The sequence below is a fragment of the Primulina tabacum genome, chromosome 14 (genome assembly GCF_025594145.1).
Source record: "Primulina tabacum isolate GXHZ01 chromosome 14, ASM2559414v2, whole genome shotgun sequence".
NCBI lineage: Eukaryota > Viridiplantae > Streptophyta > Magnoliopsida > Lamiales > Gesneriaceae > Primulina > Primulina tabacum.
The window spans coordinates 26,734,496-26,758,359 of record NC_134563.1 but is presented as its reverse complement, the minus strand read 5'-3'; the positions used below and the strand labels follow the sequence as shown (position 1 = coordinate 26,758,359).

The 23,864-nt window shown below is 35.8% G+C and overlaps 1 protein-coding gene across 1 annotated transcript; it reads right to left on the bottom strand.

Moving 5' to 3' along the window:
• Positions 1-18,003: 18,003 nt before the first annotated feature.
• Positions 18,004-22,471, bottom strand: LOC142525629 (putative WRKY transcription factor 75). The gene is made up of 2 exons (XM_075629958.1): positions 22,005-22,471; positions 18,004-18,439 (listed from the first exon to the last, which is right to left on the bottom strand). Exons 1-2 carry the CDS (start codon positions 22,370-22,372, stop codon positions 18,262-18,264), a joined length of 546 nt encoding a protein of 181 aa, XP_075486073.1. The 5' UTR covers positions 22,373-22,471; the 3' UTR covers positions 18,004-18,261.
• Between the last annotated feature and the right edge of the window lie 1,393 nt (positions 22,472-23,864).

Below are 23,864 nucleotides of genomic sequence, written 5' to 3'. Positions count from 1 at the left end.
GACTTTTCAGGAAAGACCTACTCAAATTTTGGACAACTAGGAAAGAAGACTCGGAACAAAGTGATCCAAATGGTCAAAGTCAAGTGGCTAAATCATTTCGAGGAGGAAGCTACTTGGGAGACCGAGACGGAGATGAGGAGTCGCTACCCACAACTTCGCTAAGTTTTAGATTTCGAGGACAAATTTCTAATTAAGGGGGGGAGGGGAGGAATTATAAGTGTCACGCCCCGTGTTCGAAGCGTCGGTGACATCCGTCATTGTTTAGCAATTACATTGAAAACAATAAAGTCTCGTATCAAATCAAACCAATCTTTTTCATAAATAGAATATTGTCTTACAATGACAAAAGAATAAACTTTTACATCAGAGTTTGCGGAAGCTAAACAAAATAAAATGAGTACAATTCTCGATTTTCCGATCTCGAAATCAGATCACCATCCCCAGAACGCTTCTTGCTCTTCTTCATTTACTTGCTCTTCACTTTTATCTGAAATTTGTAAGGGGTGAGTGTTTTCGGAAACACTCAGCAAGTGGGGGTCGATCGATTCCAAAGATACATATAGAACTTAGTTTTCTTAAAACGTCTTTTTAACAAACTTTCAAAACTTAATATTCTTAACTTATCATGACAGAAGCGAATCGAATAAATGACATAATTTATCAGAGGATTCAGAGCAATTCAGAAACAGATCAAATCAAACGGACACAACACTGTTACTCCTCTCATTTCCATGGTCAAATTGTCCCCAATATGTTAGTCTTCTAAGGGGTGAGGCCAGAATATAGTTTTATACCCACCAACGGGGGCCAGAACAGAACATGATTTTATACCCACCAATGGAGGCCAGAACAGAACTACAATTCTCTTCCCATTTCAAATTCGAATCGTAACAGTGCAAAATAATTCAGAAGTAACAGACAGAACTTTTCAGAGTTTCAGATTTCAGAGTCTTCATACAGACACAGCGGAACCAAAGATTTCGAAGCATAGAAGAGAACACATAATCGATCGAAATTTTGAACAGAACATACTAATATTTTTGAAAAAAAAGGACACACCAACATACATGTCTCATTATTTATACCAAAGTTTAAAAATACAACAAATTATATAACGAAAGCCCACTTACTGATTTTTTTTGTAGGAATTTTCTTGTCGAAAATCGGGCAGCACTTCGACGTAACCTTGGCAAATGCTGTCTTCGATCGTGCAGCACTTCGACTCAGGATTGCAACTCTGGTCTGCAAGAAATTTTCTTCTTCTTCTTTGCTTTGCTTGGCCGAAACTTGGAGAGGTTTGAATAGGGTGAAGACCGAATTTTTATGCTTATTTTTGGAGCACATTTCCTTCAACCTTGAAGTCTTATTTATAGGAAATTTTTGGTCCTTTCTCCTCCCCCATGGCCGAACTCTTGTTCCCCAAGAAAGGATTTATTGTGCTCATAATGGTGGTCAAAGGCATGCCAAGCATCAAGGGTCATTCTTTGCATAATAAAGATGTCCTAGCCCTTAGCTCCTCCCGCAGCTCCTTCATGGGTTAACGCAAAGGTTATTTCCTGCACATTTAACTTGTCCAAACTCTTGGCTCAACTTATAGCTCCATTTTCGGTCTTGTTAGGAAAAGCTTGGTTGAGCTTCTTCGAGCTGAAGGATCGAGTCCTTGAGCTGGGGTTTTACTCCTCCCGTGATAATACTTCGATTGATGCGGTTATTTGCAGCTCGGCCTCCTGTTGAGCTAATCCCCGCGCTTTGAAGTTACTTACTCGAGTTAAATTTGATGAAATCTAAGTTAAAATTCAAGTTATCTAGTTAGAATGAAAGTTGTTAAGCTTAGTTTGAGTTAAATTTCAAGTTCGAATCTTCTTACATGATTTGCTTCGGATCGAAAAATCCCGGGTTCTCACAATAAGGTCTAGAAATTCAAACAACGTAACCTAATTTCATGAAAATCTAGGATATTCTTAAAAATTCTTAATTGAATGTTTTAAATGCATCGTTATGACTTGATTTTATGATTATATGGCATTGTTTACTAGAATTGCATAAACTAGAGCGTTTTACAGTATTCGATGCTCGAACAGGGAACGGAGATCGGAACAATTGAGGGACTTTTTTTATCAAGTAATTATTTTTAATTATTTAATATATGGTGTATTTAATAGGTGATTTTCGAAAATAGGGAATTTTATGATATTTTTACACATCGAGCCATATTTTAAACCGGTAGTCGATTTTTAGCAAAACAGAGGACTTTTTGAGGGTTTGGATAATATTATTGAAAACGTACCAAAAAAATATTTTATGTGCATATTATTGGGACATATGGGCTCGTGTTAGTAGATTTTTGGGCCAACACTTTAGGAATCTGGGGGCTTAAGCCTGGAAGTCCTGGGTTCAAGTGTTGACGGAGGTGAAAGAAACCACTTTCCAGGGGTGAGATATTTTATGAGTGGTAGTACATGGGCATGGGCATGGGTTACGGCTCATGCAAAACCATCCTGACGACCCATGACAAGTAATCATGCAAGGGTATGGGCCGAGGCCCATGTTGGTTCAGTCTAATTGCCTATGATCGTTACAAGAAACCTTATCAAAATCGTCCCCAGTTTTCTCGTCTTTGCCGTACATCGTGTATTTGACTACAAAAGGTTCACATTCATAAAATTCGGTTAAATAACCATTAAACCATGCCAATACTTAAACATACCTATAGACCACTAATTTTAAATAAATTTCAAATAAATTTTCATGCATGTATGTGAATAGTGTTTTTGGGTTCGGGCATTACAAAATCGAAATAATTTATGTGCGTTTTATTGGGCCTAATCGGCTTGTGTTAATGATGTTTGGGCCAAGCCCACTACACCTCATTATTTTTAAAACGTATGCCCAATAGTCACATATTTTATTATTAAAACCCACTCAAACCCTAGCCTCTCCTCACTCCCTTTTGGCCGCACCTCTCACACACTCACACCATCAAGTTTCGGCTCTTTTTCAAGGAGATTTCAGTAGGATCATCGTCATGTCCCTCCGGTGTTCGTCCCTCGCTTTGTTGGTTGGTTTTTTTTCCGAACATTTCTTAACCAAGGCACGCCCTACACCTTCTCTTTCTCATCGATCACTTCAAGATATGTGTTTTGAATGATTTTTCATGGTAGTTCCTAGATCTACTTATATGAATCGCTTTTGCAAGGTTTTTACACAAAAATATGGATTTTTCCTTGTCATACATCTCACTTTTTTGACTTGTATTGAAGGGGATGCCATGGCTCAAGGGTTAAGAGTGATTTTTCAGCATGTTTAAAGGTGTCAAGATGTAAAGATCAGATATGGAGTTAAAGCTTGTAGGTGGTCGATCGGATATACTTGGTTTGCTCGGCTTTGGGTCTTGATTGGGTTTAGGAGAAGAGCAGCGGGTAAAGGGTCGTTCTTGGCCTTGGATCAGACCTTGGTGGGTCTGAGTCGTGTCCCAGGATGGCTCGTGCACGGCTGGTCACGGCCTAGGGGCACATCGAAGAAGTTAGGATTGGTTTTGTTAGGTTTTGGTTTGCTTCGGGTTGAACATGCATGGGGCTGAGGGCCATTGCTAGGTCTATCCAGGAGGGTCCAGTGGCTGGCTAGGAAGGGCTGGTTAAGGTATGGTCCAAGCTAGTTTGGTCTAGGGTCGAGAGTTTGAGACTAGGGTAGTGATAGGGTTTCGGCCGCCTTTGTGCAGAAATTCCAGCAGCTGTTCAGTCTTGTTTGAGGGTCGTAAGCTGTCTGAATTAGGAATGCTTATGGGCTGGTCTTGTGTGGTTAAGTTTGGAAAATTTTGGTCGTGTTTCGAATTGATTCGGGTTAAAACAAGGACTCCGTTCCAAGTTTTAAAACGAATTATAGATTTTATAGCATGGGGTCGATTTTACATCTAAGAAATTATTATAAGTATTTTTAAAGGTGTTTTAAGGTGTTTAAATAGCTTTGGTTTGAATTTTTAAGGTCCAGGGGTCAAATGGTCAAACTAGGGTTTCAGAGGCAAAATGTTCATTTTGCACTTGAATTGAGTTAGCAGCCCTGACAATGCCTTGGCATCTGGTAATGCATGTTTAAATATTTACTTGACATGAATATTGAATTTTTATGCAAATGCTGAAATACGTTGCATGCTTTTTTTTAAGAAAAATTATGTATATGCATGAAATTTTATTAAGTGATAAATATGATGACATGTTTGAAGGAAGTGACTTGGTTGTGACTAATACGAACAAGAACACGAATCATGTAAGGCCAAGGCTCAGTTGACGGGTGAGAGTGTCGCTGATATCCTCGTCGCCTGGTACCATAGTTATACGTAGATGGATCCATCGAACAACAGCTGATACAAACGTCACAACTAATGATCTGAATTTAATAAAGGAAAAACGAAGTTTATGATGACATGATTTGAATATGTTTATGTTTATGCCATATTTATGTATATGGACATGCTTTAGAATTGTCATGAAAGTTTTTTTGATTACAGTACTTTTCACTGTTGCTTGATATGTATATGTAACTTGATATAACGATTCAGGTATGTTGAGGCTTTAGACTCACTAGGTGTGATTAATGCAGATGATCATGTTGATTAGGAGACTGGAGGTGCGGAGGGTTGAGTGCACTGAGCTGGTAGTGCACTGGAAGCCCGAGGACCTTGCGTTTCTTCTGCATTTCATGATTTTATGAGGGATATGGTTAAACAATATTTCAAAACGTTTATGATATTTATACTTTGAGGTTTGGCATGTTTTTAGTATTGTGCTATTGTTTTACTTCAAGCAGTAAACGTTCCCGTTGGTCACATCTTTTAGATTTTTAAACCGCAGTTATTTTATTCAGTATTTGGGTTGTTTGGTAAGACGAGTGGGACGAATTTTTATATATATGTATGTATATTTCGACCAAGGCTTACTTTAAAAAAAATTCAATAGTGTTTTTGAGACGTCCATTACTCTATTTTCTTAAAAATATACTAAAATTTTTTCCTTTCCTTTAATTGGCCGAAACCATACAAATATATTTTTGAAACACCTTTGCACCATTTAAAATAAATCAAGCAACTATTATTTCAAATTCAAAAGCAAGTAATTCAAACATAAAGTCGTAAAACATCAACCCACCTAATCTTAACATTTTCAAAAATAACTCAACTCTGACATCCTCTCAAAAACCTCTCAAAAACATCAAAAATCATAAAATTTTTAAAGTAACCCAAACAATTTAGCATAAATCATAAACGTAAATCATAATCGTAAGTTAATTGCGGAAAACTAGCGCTAGTCCTCAAGTTGTGTTGACCTTCAGTCCAGAAACATCATGTCCACCTGCATCGATCACACCTAGTGGGTCTATTGACTCGACAAACTTTAACCATGATAACAAGTAATACATATACAATCACATGCAACAGTGAAAATATTTTTACTTAAAATAGCTTTTCATGAACATGCATAAACTTAAACGTTTTTCTTTTCATCATATACATTTTCCTTTTCATCATATGCATATACGTTTTTATTTTTATTGAATTTGGATCGTTAATTGTGACTTTCGTTCCAGCTGAAGGTCGATGGATCCATCTACGTGTAACCACAGCACTGGGCAATGGGGACATCAGCGACACTCTCACCCGTCAATTGAGCCTTAGCCTTACATATCATCATATCATGTCGATAGAAATACGATCGTCGGGCTCCCTCTGAAGCCTTCTCCCGTAAATGGACTCCCTCTGGGGCCTTTTCCCTCATGATATCTCCAATCATATCATCGTATTAGTTACAAACACTTCACCTCCTTCAATGTTTCATATTTTCATCACTTATAAAAATTCAAGCACATATAAATCATTTTCCTTTTAAATCAAGCATGCAACATGCCTTTTAACATTAATGTTTCGTCATATAGTTCCTTAAAGATTTAAAATAAATTTTTTATCATATATTACTTCATTCAGGGCACTGCCAAGACGTCTACTATTTTTAGGCATAAAATGATAGTTTTACCCCTAGACTTAGAATTTCTCGATTTTGATTTTTTCTTACATTCATAGACTTTAGACCATCTCAAATAATTATTTAAGCTTAAATTAAATTTCTAATTTTTTATTTAGCTTAAATTCTATATATTCGACTTAGTTTCATATTTATTAATTCGTAAAGCGTTAAATTCTCGGATTAATTCAAACTCTATTATTTTCTTCCCAAATTTTAAACATAGACTTTTATTACCTAAATTACCCTCATGAACCATGAATCGACCACCGTGGAACATGGTTCGACCCCTTAGCCATTAAACTCAAGAAACCAAACCCTAGCTTAATTCCCTTCGAGCCATCTCGCGATATCTTCGAGCCACGCCCGAGCCAACTAGAGCCAACATCTTACCAGACCCTCTAAAGACCCTACTGACCATCCCCGACCCCTTGAACCATTGCCTAGCCCAGGCCACAGATCTGCACTTGAGTCGCGGTTGCACCATGCAATATAACCCTCCAACTCGATGAGGACCCTATTAACCGAGCCACCACTGAGCCCTCACCATCATGACCCTCAGTGGACCCTGTCAGCCCTAGCCTAGACCCCCTGGCCAAACCATTACCCCCCTCGCACAGCTACTGCTCTCGGCTAGCATGGGAAGAGTCCATGCGCGATGGGACACTTCCTCAGCCGTTGTGCATGAGTTCTGGCCACACTAAGACTCTTCAAAACACCTCGCCACGTCCAGCCCAAGCCCTGGTCGAGCCGCACGCTTGGTTCCCTTCCAGCCGAACCCTAACTCATGAAACTTCAATATTTTCGTGCAACCTTCCTCCTGACCCGTGCAGCCATTGTCTTCGCTTGTCTATGCCCTTAAACCCTCTTAAACTTGTCTCTTTTTTTTGTCCTAGGATGGCAGCCCCTTTACATAACATATACATGAGTTTTAAATCACACAAACACAAGTTCTTGATCATGGCATGTCAAAAAACGAAATTATAAATACATGGTGAACATATTTTTCACGCAAACATGCTTCAAATCAATAATATGGAGTCATGGATGAAAAAAAGAAGATTAAGGCGTGCCTTTAGGTTTATTACACACAAAAACGAGTTGGCGATGCGAAGAACGACGACGTAGAACCCTAAGCTAAATTCTTCCTCAAAACTGTGGCTTTTTCCTCTTCAAATCTCGTGTGTGTGTGTGTGTGTGTTGGTTGCCAGGGAGAATTTTCGTATTTTAGAGGGGAAGGGGTGTGTGATATTAGGGTTGGAGAGGGTTTTCTAGCATTTTATTTTAATTAAAACACCTAATACAAGATTAGGCCCATTAACATGGTATGTTATATCCATTAAACCCATTAAGCAATAATAAAAGTATAGAAAATGTTGCGAAAATATTAGCCGAGTTCTAAAAAAGTTCATTTTTTGTCAAAAATTGAATATCGTTTAAAAATACGTCTCGAAGTATAAAATAACCTCAATTTCAAAAATACCCTATAGCATGCACCATATTTTAAATAATTAAAAACAATTATTTAATAAAAATATTTTTTTTCAGCCCTCTGTCTTCGTTGCTCGATCGCGTCTCGAATAAGTTTTAAAACAATGTTTTTATGCATTCATGTAGAAAGATACATTTTAAACATGTAAACATGCACACATATTAAGTTCATGCAATTAAAACAATTTAATTAATCATTTTCACTTTCCCCTAGATTTGCATGCAGTTGGGTTACGTTATCTTATTTTTTTTACCTTGCAGTTTTAGCAGTAGACGTTTCACCAACTATAACCTACTGTTCTTGCAAAAACTATTTCTTGATACCTAGAGGATAATGAGACAATGCTACAAGACGCTCTTATCAAGAACTGATGGGCGCAATTAGACCGGAGTTCTGACGTTCTTGTGATCAAGAGGTTGATGCATAGAATGAGGCTAATAAGGTTAATCTCGTATAAGAGATAAATTTTATCTCGATGCATATAATGAGACTAATAATAGTAAGCTCGTATAAGAGATAAATGTTATCTCGGATCACATGAGTTGTGAACCCACATTTTGTTGTATCCCTAAACCATTGAAAGTCACACAAATATTATTTTTGTGTTCTAGTTGAGATAATCAAATTTAAAAAGTTAAATTTGGTGATTATAGTTTGTTGGAGATTAAACATATGTCTTATAAAGGTGTTTTAAAGTTGATTCAATATTTTAAAGTTCTAAGAGTTAACACGACTGCTAAATTTCTTGTCAGAGTGAAACTGCCTAAATTTTGTGAAATATTTCCAAAATTTGTAGCCGCCAAAAATGAATAAATCAAAATTTTGATCTTCAAATTTTCATTTTGCATCATAATAGTGATTTTTGTACCCTCGTCATTTTGGAGATTACTAATTATTGATGACATTATGATGAAACTAGGATCATCAATTATTAGATCAATAGGATTGGAAAATCCCAATTACTCTAACTAGTAGGACTCCTAGCTAGATCCAAAAAAAAAAAAAACTTAGTAGAGGTTTTGACAAGCTAAAAACTGGTAGTGAGAGTTTTAACTAAGTAAAATTCAAATGAGATTTTTGACTAGGTAAAAACCTCCGAACAATGCTGCTCGCACCATATGTCGTCATGGTTCCCCCGCCTTTCGGTGATGAATCTCAACGAACAATTTCTTCTAGTTTTCTAGTACAAATTTGAAAATGAATACAAGTGATCAATTGTGACTTAATTTAGATATTGAAGAACGGCGTTAGATCAAGTAGATCATTTGTATTAATTTACAATAAGAGTTATTTTCGGTAAAAATCGGGAATAGTTAGAGTTGAGCTCCGTTAAAGATAAATTTTCAATAAACACTCTGTAAATGGATTTAGAATCATAATACACTGAATATGTGAGAACCCTGAATTTCCATCAGCTAGCGATTTCCAGCAGCAAGCATTTTTGCAGCAGCTATCAATATTCAGCAGCAATGCCAAATTTCCAGCAGAAGCTAATATTTCAGAAGATGGTAATTTTCCAACAGATAGAATCCAGCAGTAGAAAACAGATAGAATCCAGCAGCAAAAGAGTTCAGTACCGCAAGATTCCAGCAGACAGTTACTGATTCAGCTTAGGACTTGTAACTGAAACATTTAACATGGAATAAAGGCTGTTAATGTCAGATTATGGCCATTAATTGCGAGGCTAACAGTCTGATTTTTTTGCCTATAAATAACACCCTCAAATATCTGAATTTGGAGTTACCCAAATCCGGAGTTATCACTTGAAATTTGAAATAAGAGAGTGCATTTTCGAGCAGAAAAATCCAGTAGCGAAAACAAGCATATTTTCAGACTTCAACCGAAACTTCTAGCAAATTACTGTAAGTGGGCTTATGTATAAAATATTTTGAAATCAGTTTGTTAATTTCTATTTTAAAGCAAAGTTTCTGAATGTTTGATTTCTGATATATGATTTTGAAGCACTGAAACTCCCTAGTGAACTAATGGTAGAAATATATATTCTGAACATTTCTGAATTCTGATTCTGATTCTGGCCTCACCCCTTAGAGGAGAGAACATATATAGGGGACTGATATTAGTTTAGCCATGAAATTCACTAACGTGCTCAGTGCTTACTAATTCTGATTTCTGTTTTGAAACCTGTGATTTCTGGATTCTGATTCCTGTTCTGAAAATAAGAGTTTTCTGCACGATTTAAAAACTGAGAGTATTCCCGCCCCTGCTTATTGAGTGACAACCATATCATTCACCCACCAAACCCATCTCATATAAGAACGAGGAAGAAAAGTTAGAAGAAGAAGAGCAGATTCAATTCTGGGACTGGTGAATAAGACTGTTGTTTATCAGTTCTAGTTTATGTTTATTTCGCTTATATTTGGTTTTACATTTCCGTTGTAAAACATTTGTCGTTGAGTTTGTATCAGACATCTAAATATTCAGTATTTATGAATAAAATGATTGGTTTCTGAATTTTGAACTTCTGAGGCTTGTTGTTTTCGAATGTAAATTTGAAAGCAATGCCGATGTCAACCAACCCCCTCTCGGGGCGTGACATTGAAGTGGTATTAGAGAAAACCAGGTTTCATAATCTGGGGAGGAGGAATTAGAAATAATAAGTTCTGATAGACTTTTGAAAATAAGTCCTGAAAGTTACTGAGATAGACTACTGAAAATAAGCTACTGTAATAGACTACTGAAATAAGTAGAAAAAAAACAGTAGGCCAAAATCAGTAGTCCAAAATCAGTAGACCGGAACCAGCAGATAACAGAAAAACAGTAGCATCAAAACCAGTAGTCTGAAACCAGAACCAGCAGATGGAAATCAGTAGATCGGAATGCAGCAGACTGGTTCAACAATGCTGAAAAGCAGCAGACTTGACTGCAGTAGCATCAGAATTTCAGTAGGAAGTGAATTCCAGCAAGCGCATGCAGTAGGCCTTGCAAAATGACATGGAAGTTGAGGTGTTTTTCGCGCAAACTTCAAACGGCCATAACTTTTGATACAGGAAGAATTTTTACTATTAAAAGATAGGGTTGGAAAGCTCTCGAAGATCGAAGAGGAGAACCTAATCTTGAACGAATCTTTCTTTCTAGCACCGCCGTTGAACCCCAAAATCCTTCGTTTAGATAGGGATATCATCATTTCCGTAAAATTTTCCAATTTTTCGAAACTTTGAGGAATTTTCATTTCCAAATGGTTCAATATTTTTGCACCAAATTTGGTACACTTCATGTTCTTGATGTGAAGGATTTTTACTAAATTTTGCACTAGATTCTGAGACTGAAAAAATTTTGAGCTATTTTCTTCCATTGAATGTATAGGTTGTATTGATTCTGTTCATTCCAGTAATTGTCTATAGTTCGACTTGTACTCTTGAGATCATTTTTTAACCTTCACTCTCATGTTTTGGATGTAGGATATGGCTGATCAGAGTATCTACATTAAGAGCTTAGAGAGGAAGCTAGAGAAACTAAAAGAACATAACTACTGCCTAGAGCTGGACAAAGATGAATTAGAGCATCGAGCAGAACACTTAAGAGGTGATGTTCAACGTTATGCTCATTATCTGCATGAGGCAGAAGAGAAGAATAGGAAAACTCAAGAAGAGTTCGAAACCTCCCAAGAGACTGTTGCAGAGTTCATCGAGTTACGTAATACATTAGTTGAGAAGATCCAAATACTTAAGGATCAAAATCACCAACTCGTACACCAGCATAATCGGTATAGTGAACATACTGATGCTCAGATTCAAGAGCTGCAGCACACTGTTGAAGTTCTTAGCGACCAGAATGCAATTCTGCATGGTCATATTGAACATCTAGAAACAGTGATAGCCAACCATCAAGACGAACCTGAGGAGGATCCCGAAGAAGATGAAGAAGTCGAAGAGGATCCTTTGGATTTGGGATTAGGAGAAGTGATAGATTAGACATTCAGTAATAGCTTTTTGTAATAGCACTTGTTCTATTTGCATTTTATTAGATTTTCAAAGGTTATTTTTAATTGCACTTTATTGAGAAATCAATAAAAATTTATTTCTATCCATTGGTTTCATATTTAATTTTGAGCAATTACTCAATCATTTTGCTTCCTTTGTTTAGTCTCTATTCCGCCATCAACATTAGAACTTTCATAATTGTAGGAAATGGACGGACGACCTATGAGAAACAACCGTAACCCTCTTTACAATAACCACAACAATAACCGCAATGATGAAGATGCACAACAACCACCACAACCACCACCAGCAGTTGGCCTCAGTCAGGCGGATTTGATGGCTATAGCCACGATTGTGGCAACCACACTACAAGGTAGATGTGATTACACCTTTTCTTGTGGATAAAGCAGCCAAATGGTGGGAAGGAGTCTCACCAGCTATGGTAAGGGCGGGACCTATCACTTGGCAAAGGTTCCGAGAGGCATTTCTGAAGCAGTACTTCCCGATAGCAGTTCGAGTGCAGAAGCTGTAAGAATTTGAAAGCTTGGTTCAAGAACCAAACATGACAGTGGTGGAGTATTCATCTAAGTTCCACTCATTGGGAACATACTCCCCAACCATCATGGGAGACGAGGTCCTGAAGATTCATCGCTTCAAGAAAGGGTTGAACAGCCGCATTAAATCTGCCCTTGCTGTTACCGAACCCGATAATTTTGATGAATTGATGGGAGCCGCCATCAGAGCTGAGAATGACATCAAGAGGCGTGAAGGTGAGAACAAACTCAAACGTCCTCAGTCAAGCCAGTACCAATCGGGCCAACAATTCAAGAAGCCTAGGTTTCCAAACAAACAATTTACCGGTGCTCCATCTAAAGGAACCACTTCTTCTCAATCAAGCAAAGAAGGAGTCAAGTGCCAAACTTGTGGATTCGCTCACACTGGTGAATGTCGTAGGAATTATGGAGCTTGTTTCCGTTATGGAAAATTGGAACATCGCATTGCTCAATGCCCTCTTCAAGATCCAAGAAATGGTCCAGCAGGAGGAACAACTTTAAACAAGCCTAAGGAAAACAAGACAAATGCTTGAGTTTATGCTCTTACTCAAAAAGAGGCTGACAACTCAAATGATGTCGTAGCAGGTACCATTATAATCAATGATATGCCTGTATATGTGTTATTTGATTGTGGTGTTACACATTCATTCATGTCTAAGAGATTTGGCAAGAAGTTAGGAACTAAGCCTGATAAATTAGAAGAACCATATAGAGTAGCAACTCCTGCAAATCGGATTTTAGAAACTCGCATTCTATATCGGGATATTGATGTTCTCATAAATAATCAGAGTTTCAAGACAATCCAACTAAACATGGTGGAATTCGATGTAATTCTTGGAATGGATTGGTTAGCCAAGAATCATGCTTTAGTAGACTGTCATGGAAAGACGGTAACCATCCAAACTCCAAGCCAAGATAAACTTTTATTTCATGGCAAGACAAAAGAACGAAAGACTCTTCTTTCTGCATGCCAGACTTGGAAAGCCTTGAAAATTGGAGAAGAAGTTTACCTAGCTATGCTAAGCGAGGTAAATAAAGAAACCACACTTACACTGGAAGAGATTCCGGTAGTACAAGAATTTCCGGATGTCTTTCCTGAAGAACTCCCTGGCGAACTTCCCGACCACGAAGTGGAATTTGAGATTAATATAGTACCAAATTCTACACCAATCTCAAAAGCACCATACCGAATGGCTCCGGCAGAGTTAAAAGAACTCAAAGAGCAACTTCAAGAATTGTTGGATAAGAAACAAATACGACCAAGCGCATCTCCGTGGGGAGCTCCTGTCCTGTTTGTAAATAAGAAGGACAAAAGCATGAGAATGTGTATTGATTACAGAGAGCTGAATAAGATCACAATCAAAAACAAGTATCCGCATCCAAGGATAGATGACTTGTTTGACCAACTCAAAGGAGCTTCACTCTTTTTCAAGCTCGACTTAAGGTCAGGATACCACCAACTGAAGGTCAAGACAGACGATAATCCGAAGACAGCCTTCAAAACAAGATATGGACACTATGAGTTCATGGTAATGCCATTCGGGTTAACCAACGCTCCAGTAGTATTCATGGATCTCATGAACAGGGTGTTCAAAACATTTCTTGACAAGTTTGTTGTGGTATTCATTGACGATATTCTGGTATATTCGTTAAGTGAAGAAGACCACAAAGAACATCTTCGTCTCACCCTCCAGAAGCTGAGAGAAAAGGAACTGTACGCCAAGTTCAAGAAATGCGAATTTTGGCTAGAGAGCGTCGCATTCTTGGGACACATAATATCAGCAGCAGGAGTATCTGTGGACCCTAAGAAAGTTGAAGCAATCTCAGATTGGCCTAGACCAAAGACTGTGACAGAAATTCAAAGTTTCTTGGGATTAGCAGGCTATTACCGAAAATTTGTTGAAGGATTTTTTTCAATATGAATACCTCTCACCAAACTCACACAGAAGAACTCTAAATTTCAATAGAGAGAAGATTGTGAGAAAAGCTTCGAGACTTTGAAGAAGAAGCTTACCTCCACGCCAGTGTTGGTATTACCTATGGAAGGCAAAGACTTCACCATCTACAGTGATGCGTCTCAAGGAGGTTTAGGATGTGTACTCATGTAAGAGGGAAGGGTGATTGCTTACGCGTCGAGGCAATTGAAGCCGTATGAACAGAATTACCCAACACATGACCTCGAGCTTGCAGCAGTGGTATTTGCACTGAAGATTTGGAGACACTATTTATATGATGCTAGATGTGAGATATTCACCGATCATCAGAGCCTCAAGTATTTGTTCACTCAAAAAGAACTAAATATGAGACAAAGACGGTGGATTGAACTCATGAAGGATTACGACTTGACAATAAGCTACCACCCAGGCAAAGCCAACAAGGTAGCAGATGCTTTAAGTCGAAAGAATACGAGTAAAGTGATCCTGACATCACTTTCAGCACAACCATGTCTTCGAGAGACAATCAAAATAAGTCAAGATAGAGATTCCGTTTTGGTAAAACTAAAAGAGCAAGTTAAAGAAGGGAAAACATCAGATTTCGATATGGATAAGAAGGAAATCTTGTGGATGAAGGGACGATTGTGCGTACCAGACATCGACAACTTTCGACAAGAAGTAATGTCTGAAGCACATAAGTCAAAATTTTCAGTCCATCCTGGCAGTACCAAGATGTACAGAGATTTGAAGAAAAATTTCTGGTGGAGTGAAATGAAGAAGGACGTGGCAATGTTTGTTTCTAAGTGTCACGTGTGCCAACAAGTCAAAGCAGAACACCAGAGACCTGGTGGACTTCTTCAACCATTAGAAATCCCGGAATAGAAATGGGAACATATTTCAATGGATTTTATAGTTGGTTTACCAAAGTCGAGGCAAGGTCATGATGGCATCTGGGTAATCGTTGATAGACTCACAAAATCTGCGCATTTCTTACCTGTCCGCATGAACTATAATCTGGACAAGCTAGCCACATTGTACATGAATGAGATCGTACGACTACATGGAGTCCCAGATAGCATACTATCTGACAGAGATCCTAGGTTTACATCTCGATTTTGGAAGAGCTTTCAACAAGCTATGGGGACAAAAGTTACTCTTAGTACGACATATCACCCTCAGACTGATGGTGAAACTGAGAGGACAATACAAACTCTAGAAGATATGCTGAGAGCATGTGCTCTAGACTTCAGTGGTAATTGGGGCGAACATCTGCCCTTAATTGAGTTCGCGTACAATAATAGTTACCACAGAAGTATTGAAATGGCACCATAAGAAGCTCTGTATGGACGAAAGTGTCGATCACCACTGTATTGGGATGAGGTAGGGAAAAAGCCATTGTTGGACCCGAAATGATCCAAGAAACAGTGGATAAAGTCGATTTGATCAAGGAGAGATTAAAAGCTGCACAAGATCGACAGAAAAGCTGGGCTGAACTTAAAAGAAGACCCGTAGAATTTGATGTTGGAGAGAAGGCATATGTGAAAGTGTCACCCATGAAGGGTGTTATCCGATTCAATAAGGCTGAGAAACTGAATCCCAGATACGTCGGACCATTTGAAATTCTTGAGAAAGTGGGAACACTTGCTTATAGATTAGCACTTCAACCCGCCATGTCAAGAATTCACAATGTATTCCACGTTTCGCAGCTGAGGAGATATATTTCCGATCCTAGTCATATTCTTGAAGCTGGACCACTGTTGGTTGAGAGAAATTTAAATGAAGAGCTGAAATATGAAGAGATTCCGATTCGAATTGTGGATAACAAAAACCAAGTATTGAGGAGACGAACTATTCCATATGTCAAAGTACAATGGTCCAACCACATCGAAAGAGAAGCTACTTGGGAGTTGGAAGAAAAAATGCGAGGGCAATACCCTTACCTCTTTGAGGATCATGTATAGCCAAGTTTCGATGACGAAACTTCTCATAAGTAGGAAGGGATGCGAGAACCCGAATTTCCATCAGCTAGCGATTTCCAGCAGCTAAAATTTTTGCAGCAGCTATCAATATTCAGCAGCAATGCAAAATTTCCAGCAGAAGCTAATATTTCAGAAGATGGTAATTTTCCAGCAGATAGAATCCACCAGCAGACAACAGTTAGAATCCAGCAGCAGAAGAGTTCACTACCACGAGATTCCAGCAGACAGTTACTGATTCAGCTTAGGACTTGTAACTGAAGCATTTAATATGGAATAAAGGCTGTTAATGTCAGATTACTGGCCATTAATTAGGAGACTAACAGTCAGATTTTTTTGCCTATAAATAACACCCTTAAATATCTGAATTTGGAGTTACCCAAATCTGGTGTTATCACTTAAAATTTGAAATAAGAGAGTGCATTTTCGAGCAGAAAAATCCAGTAGCGAGAACAAGCATATTTCCATACTTCAACCGAAACTTCTAGCAAATTACTGTAAGTGGGCTTATGTATAAAATATTTTGAAATCAGTTTGTTAATTTATGTTTTAAAGCTCAGTTTCTGAATGTTTGATTTCTGATATATGATTTTGAAGCACTGAAACTCCCTAGTGAACTAATGGTAGGAATATATATTCTGAACATTTCTGAATTCTGATTCTGATTCTGATTTTGGCCTCACCCCTTAGAGGAGAGAACATATATAGGGGACTGATATTAGTTTAGCCATGAAATTCACTAACGTGCTCAGTGCTTACTAATTCTGATTTCTGTTCTGAAACCTGTGATTTCTAGATTCTGATTCCTGTTCTAAAAATAAGAGTTTTCTGCACGATTGTGAAAACTGAGAGTTATTCCCGCCCCTGCTTACTGAGTGACAACCATATCATTCACCCACCAAACCCATCTCAGATAAGAACGAGTTAGAAAAGTTAGAAGAAGAAGAGCAGCTTCAATTCTAGGGCCGGTGCAGAAGACTGTTGTTTATCAGTTCTAGTTTATGTTTATTCCGCTGCATTTGTTAAGACGTTATTATATTTGGTTTTACATTTCCGCTGTAAAAAATTTGTCATTGAGTTTGCATCAGACATCTAAATATTCAGTATTTATGAATAAAATGACTGGTTTCTGAATTTTGGACTTCTGAGGCTTGTTGTTTTCGAATGTAAATTTGAGAGCAACGCCGATGTCAACCAACCCCCGTCCCGGGAAATGACAGAACATTATTTGATTGTCAAATTACAAAATTTCTATTGCGTTTTGGGTGCGAAAAACGATACATCAACTATTTTTCCACTATATTGATTTGATATAATAGTATTTGATTATATATTTATATTTATCGTTGAATGATAAATTATATTTTCATAATTTCAATCCCTGATTTTGGCTTATTAATTTTTCAATTGAAATAGATCTGAAACATGAAATATATTTTAAAAATCAACTTAGAGTCACAAATGTTTGTGAAAAAGAAAAGAACATTAAAATAAATTCGAGGATTCCAGGAAAGGTTCCCTCTAATTTTAACCTTTTCATTTGATTGGGCTTTTAGGTACATAAGATTAGTCCAAAACTCCGACCTCTTCGCCAATCCCTTGAGCTTTTAAGTCATTCTCTTGAATCGTTTATATGCTTATATATATATAAAAGGAAACTATAGGTTGAGATCGGAGTTAATATGGCGATGCCGAGGGTTAATTGACCTAAATATCTCTGGATTTATATACGTAAAACTTGTAAATATTTATTTATATATATATATATATATATATATATATATATAAAAATACTATCCATATTTAAGTCCGCCAAATTGATCTGGTAAGGTTAACTAATTCTATATGAAGTATACAGATAATAGTCCCTCGTTTAATTTTTGTATAATAAATATTTATAAATGAATAAATCTCATATTTAACATGCATAATAAGAATTTGCATAGATATGCCAGCATAGGTTTTTTTCCCTTTTACGTACATATGGTGTTGTTCATAGTTTAAACTCATATATGGACCAGAAATAGGTCCCCCGATTGATATATGTGTGTACACAAGTGAAATGAGCAAATGAATAAGAAACAACCAAGAAAAATAGTTGAAGTATAACATTTGACAATTTCATTTGAGGATCTAAGTCTAACTCCATGTGTGTACATATCATGAGGTACAATTTTATTTAAAACAATATATATATATATATATATATATATATTGTATAACACTATGCATATATTGTACATAACATTACATAAAAAGCTGTATTTTTTTTCCTTTTCAGACAGTTTCTTGCCCCCTTGATCGGGTGTATGATATATATATATATATATATTGTATAACACTATGCATGAACTTAAATGGAAGTGTAAATTTGCATCTGACTAAGAATGTGCTCAAAATTATCGGTAGGTTTGTCTATTGAATGTGAGTGTACCCCTTCGTACGTTGTCACCACAACTCCTTCATCTTTAGACAGCCTTTGAACTTGCTTTTTCACGTTGCAGTTTTGATGCGTGCACTTGTAATAGCTTCTGGAATATATAGACGAAGAAGTAACTTTAGTTTGCATGGGAAAAACAATCAATAAATTGCGTTATTAATAAACCTTTTTTTGGCTTTAGGGGAGTAATCCCAAAACGCCACAAAAATGCTGGAATTGTTGTATAGACACCAAACGTGTAAATTACTCTACCACCTAAGGTCACCCCGAAGTTGGGGAGCTACACGACTCGATTGATTAGTTAGCTAGGAGGTAGACCAGTCTTCGTAAGTTGTAAAAAATTATTTTTTTGTCATATAATTTGCACATATTTTTTTTATTTTTAGTTCTATATATTGTAGATCAATTCATGATTTTAGTCAACTAATTTGTATTTTTTTCAATTTTAGTCGTTTTTCATTGAAGTGCAGACGTGATATCCAACATGTCATTAATCCGATGCCACATCAATAATTTCAGGCACCAGGCCATTAATTTTTATGTTACATCATCATTTTCCAATATCATGATCTCACATCAATGAAAAAAGGCTAAAAATAATGAGCATGTAAATTGTTATAGTAGGTGGCCAACAAACCAACTTGTGGATTGTGTTTTATTTACTCTTGTGTAATAAATAATATTTATTTTAATAATATCTTATGTTTTAATATATTTTAGCATTCACTTTTAGCATTCACCTTATCTGTATACGCACGCATATATAAAAACTTTGAATATAATGTGGTACGATGAGGTCGTTCAAGTCACGACGACCATACTCTTTTAAAAGTTACTGTATTTTCTAAACTTGTTCTTAATCGATTCAACCACTTAAGATAAGGATAATGATCATTCGAGCTCAAGATCATCATCTGTGATGTTGTACCATGTTTCATTGGAAGAGACATGGAGATGTCCAATCATACATGATGAGTGCTCATATGATGACTCATTGAACAATCATCCCTCGAACTTTTCAAGTGGTTATCATTTATCAAGTGAATAAGCTTACGGTTATTATTATACATCATTAGTCATTTGACCTGAGACAACATAGAGGATCTACGTACTAGTGCTATACTTTGACAAGTTTACTGGCTCCACGAGGGTCATTAGGGGCAAGGTTAGCGTAGTTACGAAACATGTAGGAGCCGTTGCATTGTGGGCAGAAATTTTATGTGATTTGATGAGTTAATAGTCCAAGCAATTTCTTGCGATAGTAAGAAATGTGCTTTAAGGTAAAGTGGTTCCCTTGTTACACATATGATGATGCAATGATTACTCAAAGATACATCACGTCATTATAAAATTAACATGCAACCCCCAATAAACAAAAAGTTTTAGATTCGATCGTGATATATAAGATGAAGAGTTCACACTGTACGCTGACTATAACCTACTGATTCTTGCAGACCAACAGATAGCATTAACCTTGAAAAATTGAGGATCATACAAGTACTGAATTTTGTACCCGTTGAGTTAGTCAAATTCAATTAGTGTTATATGATGACTGAGTTTAATGGATATCAAACATATATGACTTATAAAGGTAGTGGTTATAAGTGGATTTCATATTTTGAAGTTGTAAGAGTTAGCATAACTGCTAATTTGGTGAAGAGAGTGCAAGTGCTAGAATTTTTGTGAAGTAGATCCAGAATTGGCAGTTGCCAAAACTGATTTAGTGAAAAATTGACTTTTCAATAGTTGAATTTGACTCGTTGGTGTTTCAAAAAGTTTGACTTTATATTGTTATAACGAGCTTGTACCCTCGTCACACTGGTGCGAGATTATGATGAAACTATGATCATATATTGTTTGAAGGATTAGACAAAGAGTATCCTAGTAAAATAATAACTATTAGGTGTCATAGTTAGACAAAACACCCTGAAAGAGTTTTGACTCATATTGGAGCATCATAGTCAAACTATAATTAGATGAGATCATATTATTTTTATTATGATCTACATAATTTAAATAATATACATATGATTACATTATCTAGATAATGTTTTAGTTAGATAAAACTATTAATAAAAGTTTTGATTGGTTGGCTAGAGCATACAACTGAAACACCTATTAGTAATTGTTGTAATTGGTCAAAAATACTAGTAAGAATCCTAATGAGATTCTTCATCATCCATGAAATTTATAAATATCACAAAAGCTCTTGCGAGATCGTCTCACAAATCAATTCTGTGAAACAGATATCCAATCCAACTCAATTCATGAAAATATATTATATTTTATGCTAAAATTATTACATTTCGTTTTAAATATGAATCAGTTTGATCAGTGTCACATAAATATATTTGTGAAACCCTCTCACAAGATACCTACTCTATAAATATGACATTACATGTTAAATTTGCACACAAAAAATTTTATATGTCCTCTCAACCTAACCATTCGGCCACCTCCTCGGTTGACCAAGAAATCGACCAACCAATCTCACAACCAAAACACGCTGACATTGCCGGATTGCCACCGTTTTCCAACTATTGATTCTCAACGCAAATTTCATCTAGATTTCTATTGCGTTATAGACGATGAACATATATAGCTTTCAATTGTTGACCTAATTGTTAAAGATTGAAGAACAATGAATCCAGTTGATTATTCTTAGGAATATATAAAAAGAACTATATCCGTTTAAAATCCGAAATAGTTGGAGCCAAGCGTTAAAACACTAAATGTATATTCAATAAACGCCATATGAATATGTTTAGAGCGATACAAAGCCCAAACAATTTTTCAATGTCAAAAATTAAAATTTTAAATTTTCGATATATCTTGGATGCGAGAAAACGATATACCAATACAAATAACATGACAAAAAATGTAATATTTCACATAGTTGTTGATGATATCATGCATGAAGAAAAAGAACATGCAATCAATAGTTGGGTTCGGTTCTTATATTACAAATGATTTAGCATATATCAAATCAAATTAGTGAATTACTACGGCGCTGGTACCACTTGATAACTTTGATATGTGTATTATAAATTGGGGTTTGCAGCTATTTCCAATTTTCATGCTTCCTAACGTGGTTTTCCTTTTAATAATAATAAAGAGTGATTTCATGCCGTTCTAAGAGATCGATCCATTTTAGCCAAATTAATTACTCTACATTATGTATATTAATTGTCAAGTACTGTTGACTAACCCTGACAATACTAATTAATTTGAAACATAAACTCGAGGTTAGGATATATAACGAACCCCTGCGTATAATATATCTCTATATATGTATATAGTAATTAAGAAATCTAATTAAGTTTCTACATGTAGTAATACATGTAGAATCTAATTAGTGATCGATATTTGGGTGTGATTTTCAATTAATTTAAAGCTGAGGATATATCGATCTTTATTCAACTTAAATGGGTAGAGTTCAACCAACCCTAGCCGCCTCGAATCATACTAACTAACGTCTTAGCTAGCCACTAAAAAGTTCAGACTGATGTTTCCACGATTAACGAACCAGACAAATTAAATCGAAGCATATATAAATATATATATATATATATATAGTTTTGATATGCTATAATAGGTGTGCACGATAGGTGTGCAGCATATCAAAATTATATATATATATATGTAAATTGACGAACCTTGGGAATTTGTTGTTCTTCACTGCTTTTTGGCCATATTTCCTCCATCTATACCCGTCATCGAGTATATCAACCTGGCTTCTCGTCTGAAAAGCGAACCTGGGTTTCCTCGACTTTTTCTCGCCCTTTTTCTTGCTTGATTTATCTTCGCTTTCCACTGCGTTAGGAATATTGCTGAAGCCTGAGCTTGGAGCAGCACTAGTATCCATGCTTGCAATCAACCCCATGTATCCATTATCGTTATAGGGCTTGTGATCCGGGAATTCTTGATCTTGTTCATGGGAATTGGCTATGTTAAATAAGGAGAAATGGGAATTTTGAGGGTTCGAACATGAAGATTGAAACATGGTCGGATAAATATTCTCCATGGGAGAAGAGAAAACTGAGTAATAATAATGGAGGAGCTGGGATCTGTAAAGGCTTCGGAATTTGCGGTTTTGTAGTGGGTCAAATATATGAAAGTGAAGGCGGCTGAGATATAAACATATATATTTTAAATTTGTATCCAATGTATGTGCGCATATATGGATTTGTCGTGAATGGCACGCTGAGTCTAAAGAGATTTGAGCGAAGTCAGGTGGTCCTTTTACTTTTTAATCCGACGTTAAATTCTATATTTTTAAATGACAAAGATAAAATCTTAAATTGTATCTATAAAATGGTAAAAAATTGTGTGAGACGATCTCACGGGTCGTATTTTGTGAGAGAATCTCTTATTTGGATCATCATGAAAAATTATTACTTTTTATGGTAAGAATATTACTTTTTATTGTGAATATCGGTAGTTTGACCCGTCTCACAGATAAAAATTCGTGAGGCCGTCTAACAAGAGACCTACTCCTATAAAATTGAATATATAAATCATCCGCTTGCATTATGGTTAATAAATATTATTTTATGAAAAAAATTGAAATCTCATCATTTGAAATTCATAAATTTAAAATAACATACTTGGTTGTTAAATTTCTCATTTTAAAGTGCAACGTAAAATACATTAATTTTTTTTGAATTTCATAATTTAATTTTTTTATCAAAACATAAATAAATAATTTGAATGAAAATTTCGAAAACCACCAATTTCAAACTCTTGAATATTCCAAATACAACCTAAAATTAAGTCCGAATAGGTTCCTGCATAATAATTCAAACACAACAAGAATCGGAAACTTCTTACAAGTAAAAGCTCAAATAAATCATTTCCAATAAATAAAACTCAAATAAATTTGTAAAAAAAATTAATTATCTGACAGTATTTTTTTTTTACTCGTTGGTTTAGAAATATTTGACGCCAATTGAAATTATCATTATTATTTAAAACCGAAAGGTTATTAAACAATAATGAATCAAATATAAACAAATTAAACTAAAAGGAAATTAACTCATTATTTATTTATTTTGTAGGTTTTACTTAACTAATCATTTTCCCCTTTAATTTCTAAACCTTATTTGCTGAACATATTATTTTCAAACCTCCATACGTTTTTTCATTGTGTATTTTAGAAACTAGCAAAAGAGAAAAAAGAAAAGCTTGGCATAGATGCAATATTACATGCAACAATAGTTAATCATGCGATGTTCCAGTAAAAAAAAAAGTAGGTAAATGTGATGTTAAATAATTACGAATTCAATTCTTCCTATCAACAATTTTTCGATTGAGTCTATCATACAAGGCTTGTATAGTACGATTTATATGACTAGTGTGAGTTACATACTACTATGTTAAGTCCAAGAGTTTACCCGTTGTACCTCAAAAAAATATATTCATAAGACATATATATATATATATTTATATTAATTAAATATGTAACGAGTATTTATCAAACCAATACGATTTTTTTACTAATAAGTTATATAATACGA

What these genes read in the sequence shown, in the direction of transcription:
- LOC142525629 (XM_075629958.1), bottom strand. Translation starts at nt 22,372, where the DNA reads ATGGAGAATATTTATCCGACCATGTTTCAATCTTCATGTTCGAACCCT. An exon ending in AAGAACAACAAATTCCCAAG is followed by an intron (nt 18,440 to 22,004) that starts GTTCGTCAATTT and finishes TATATATTCCAG; the next exon opens with AAGCTATTACAAGTGCACGC.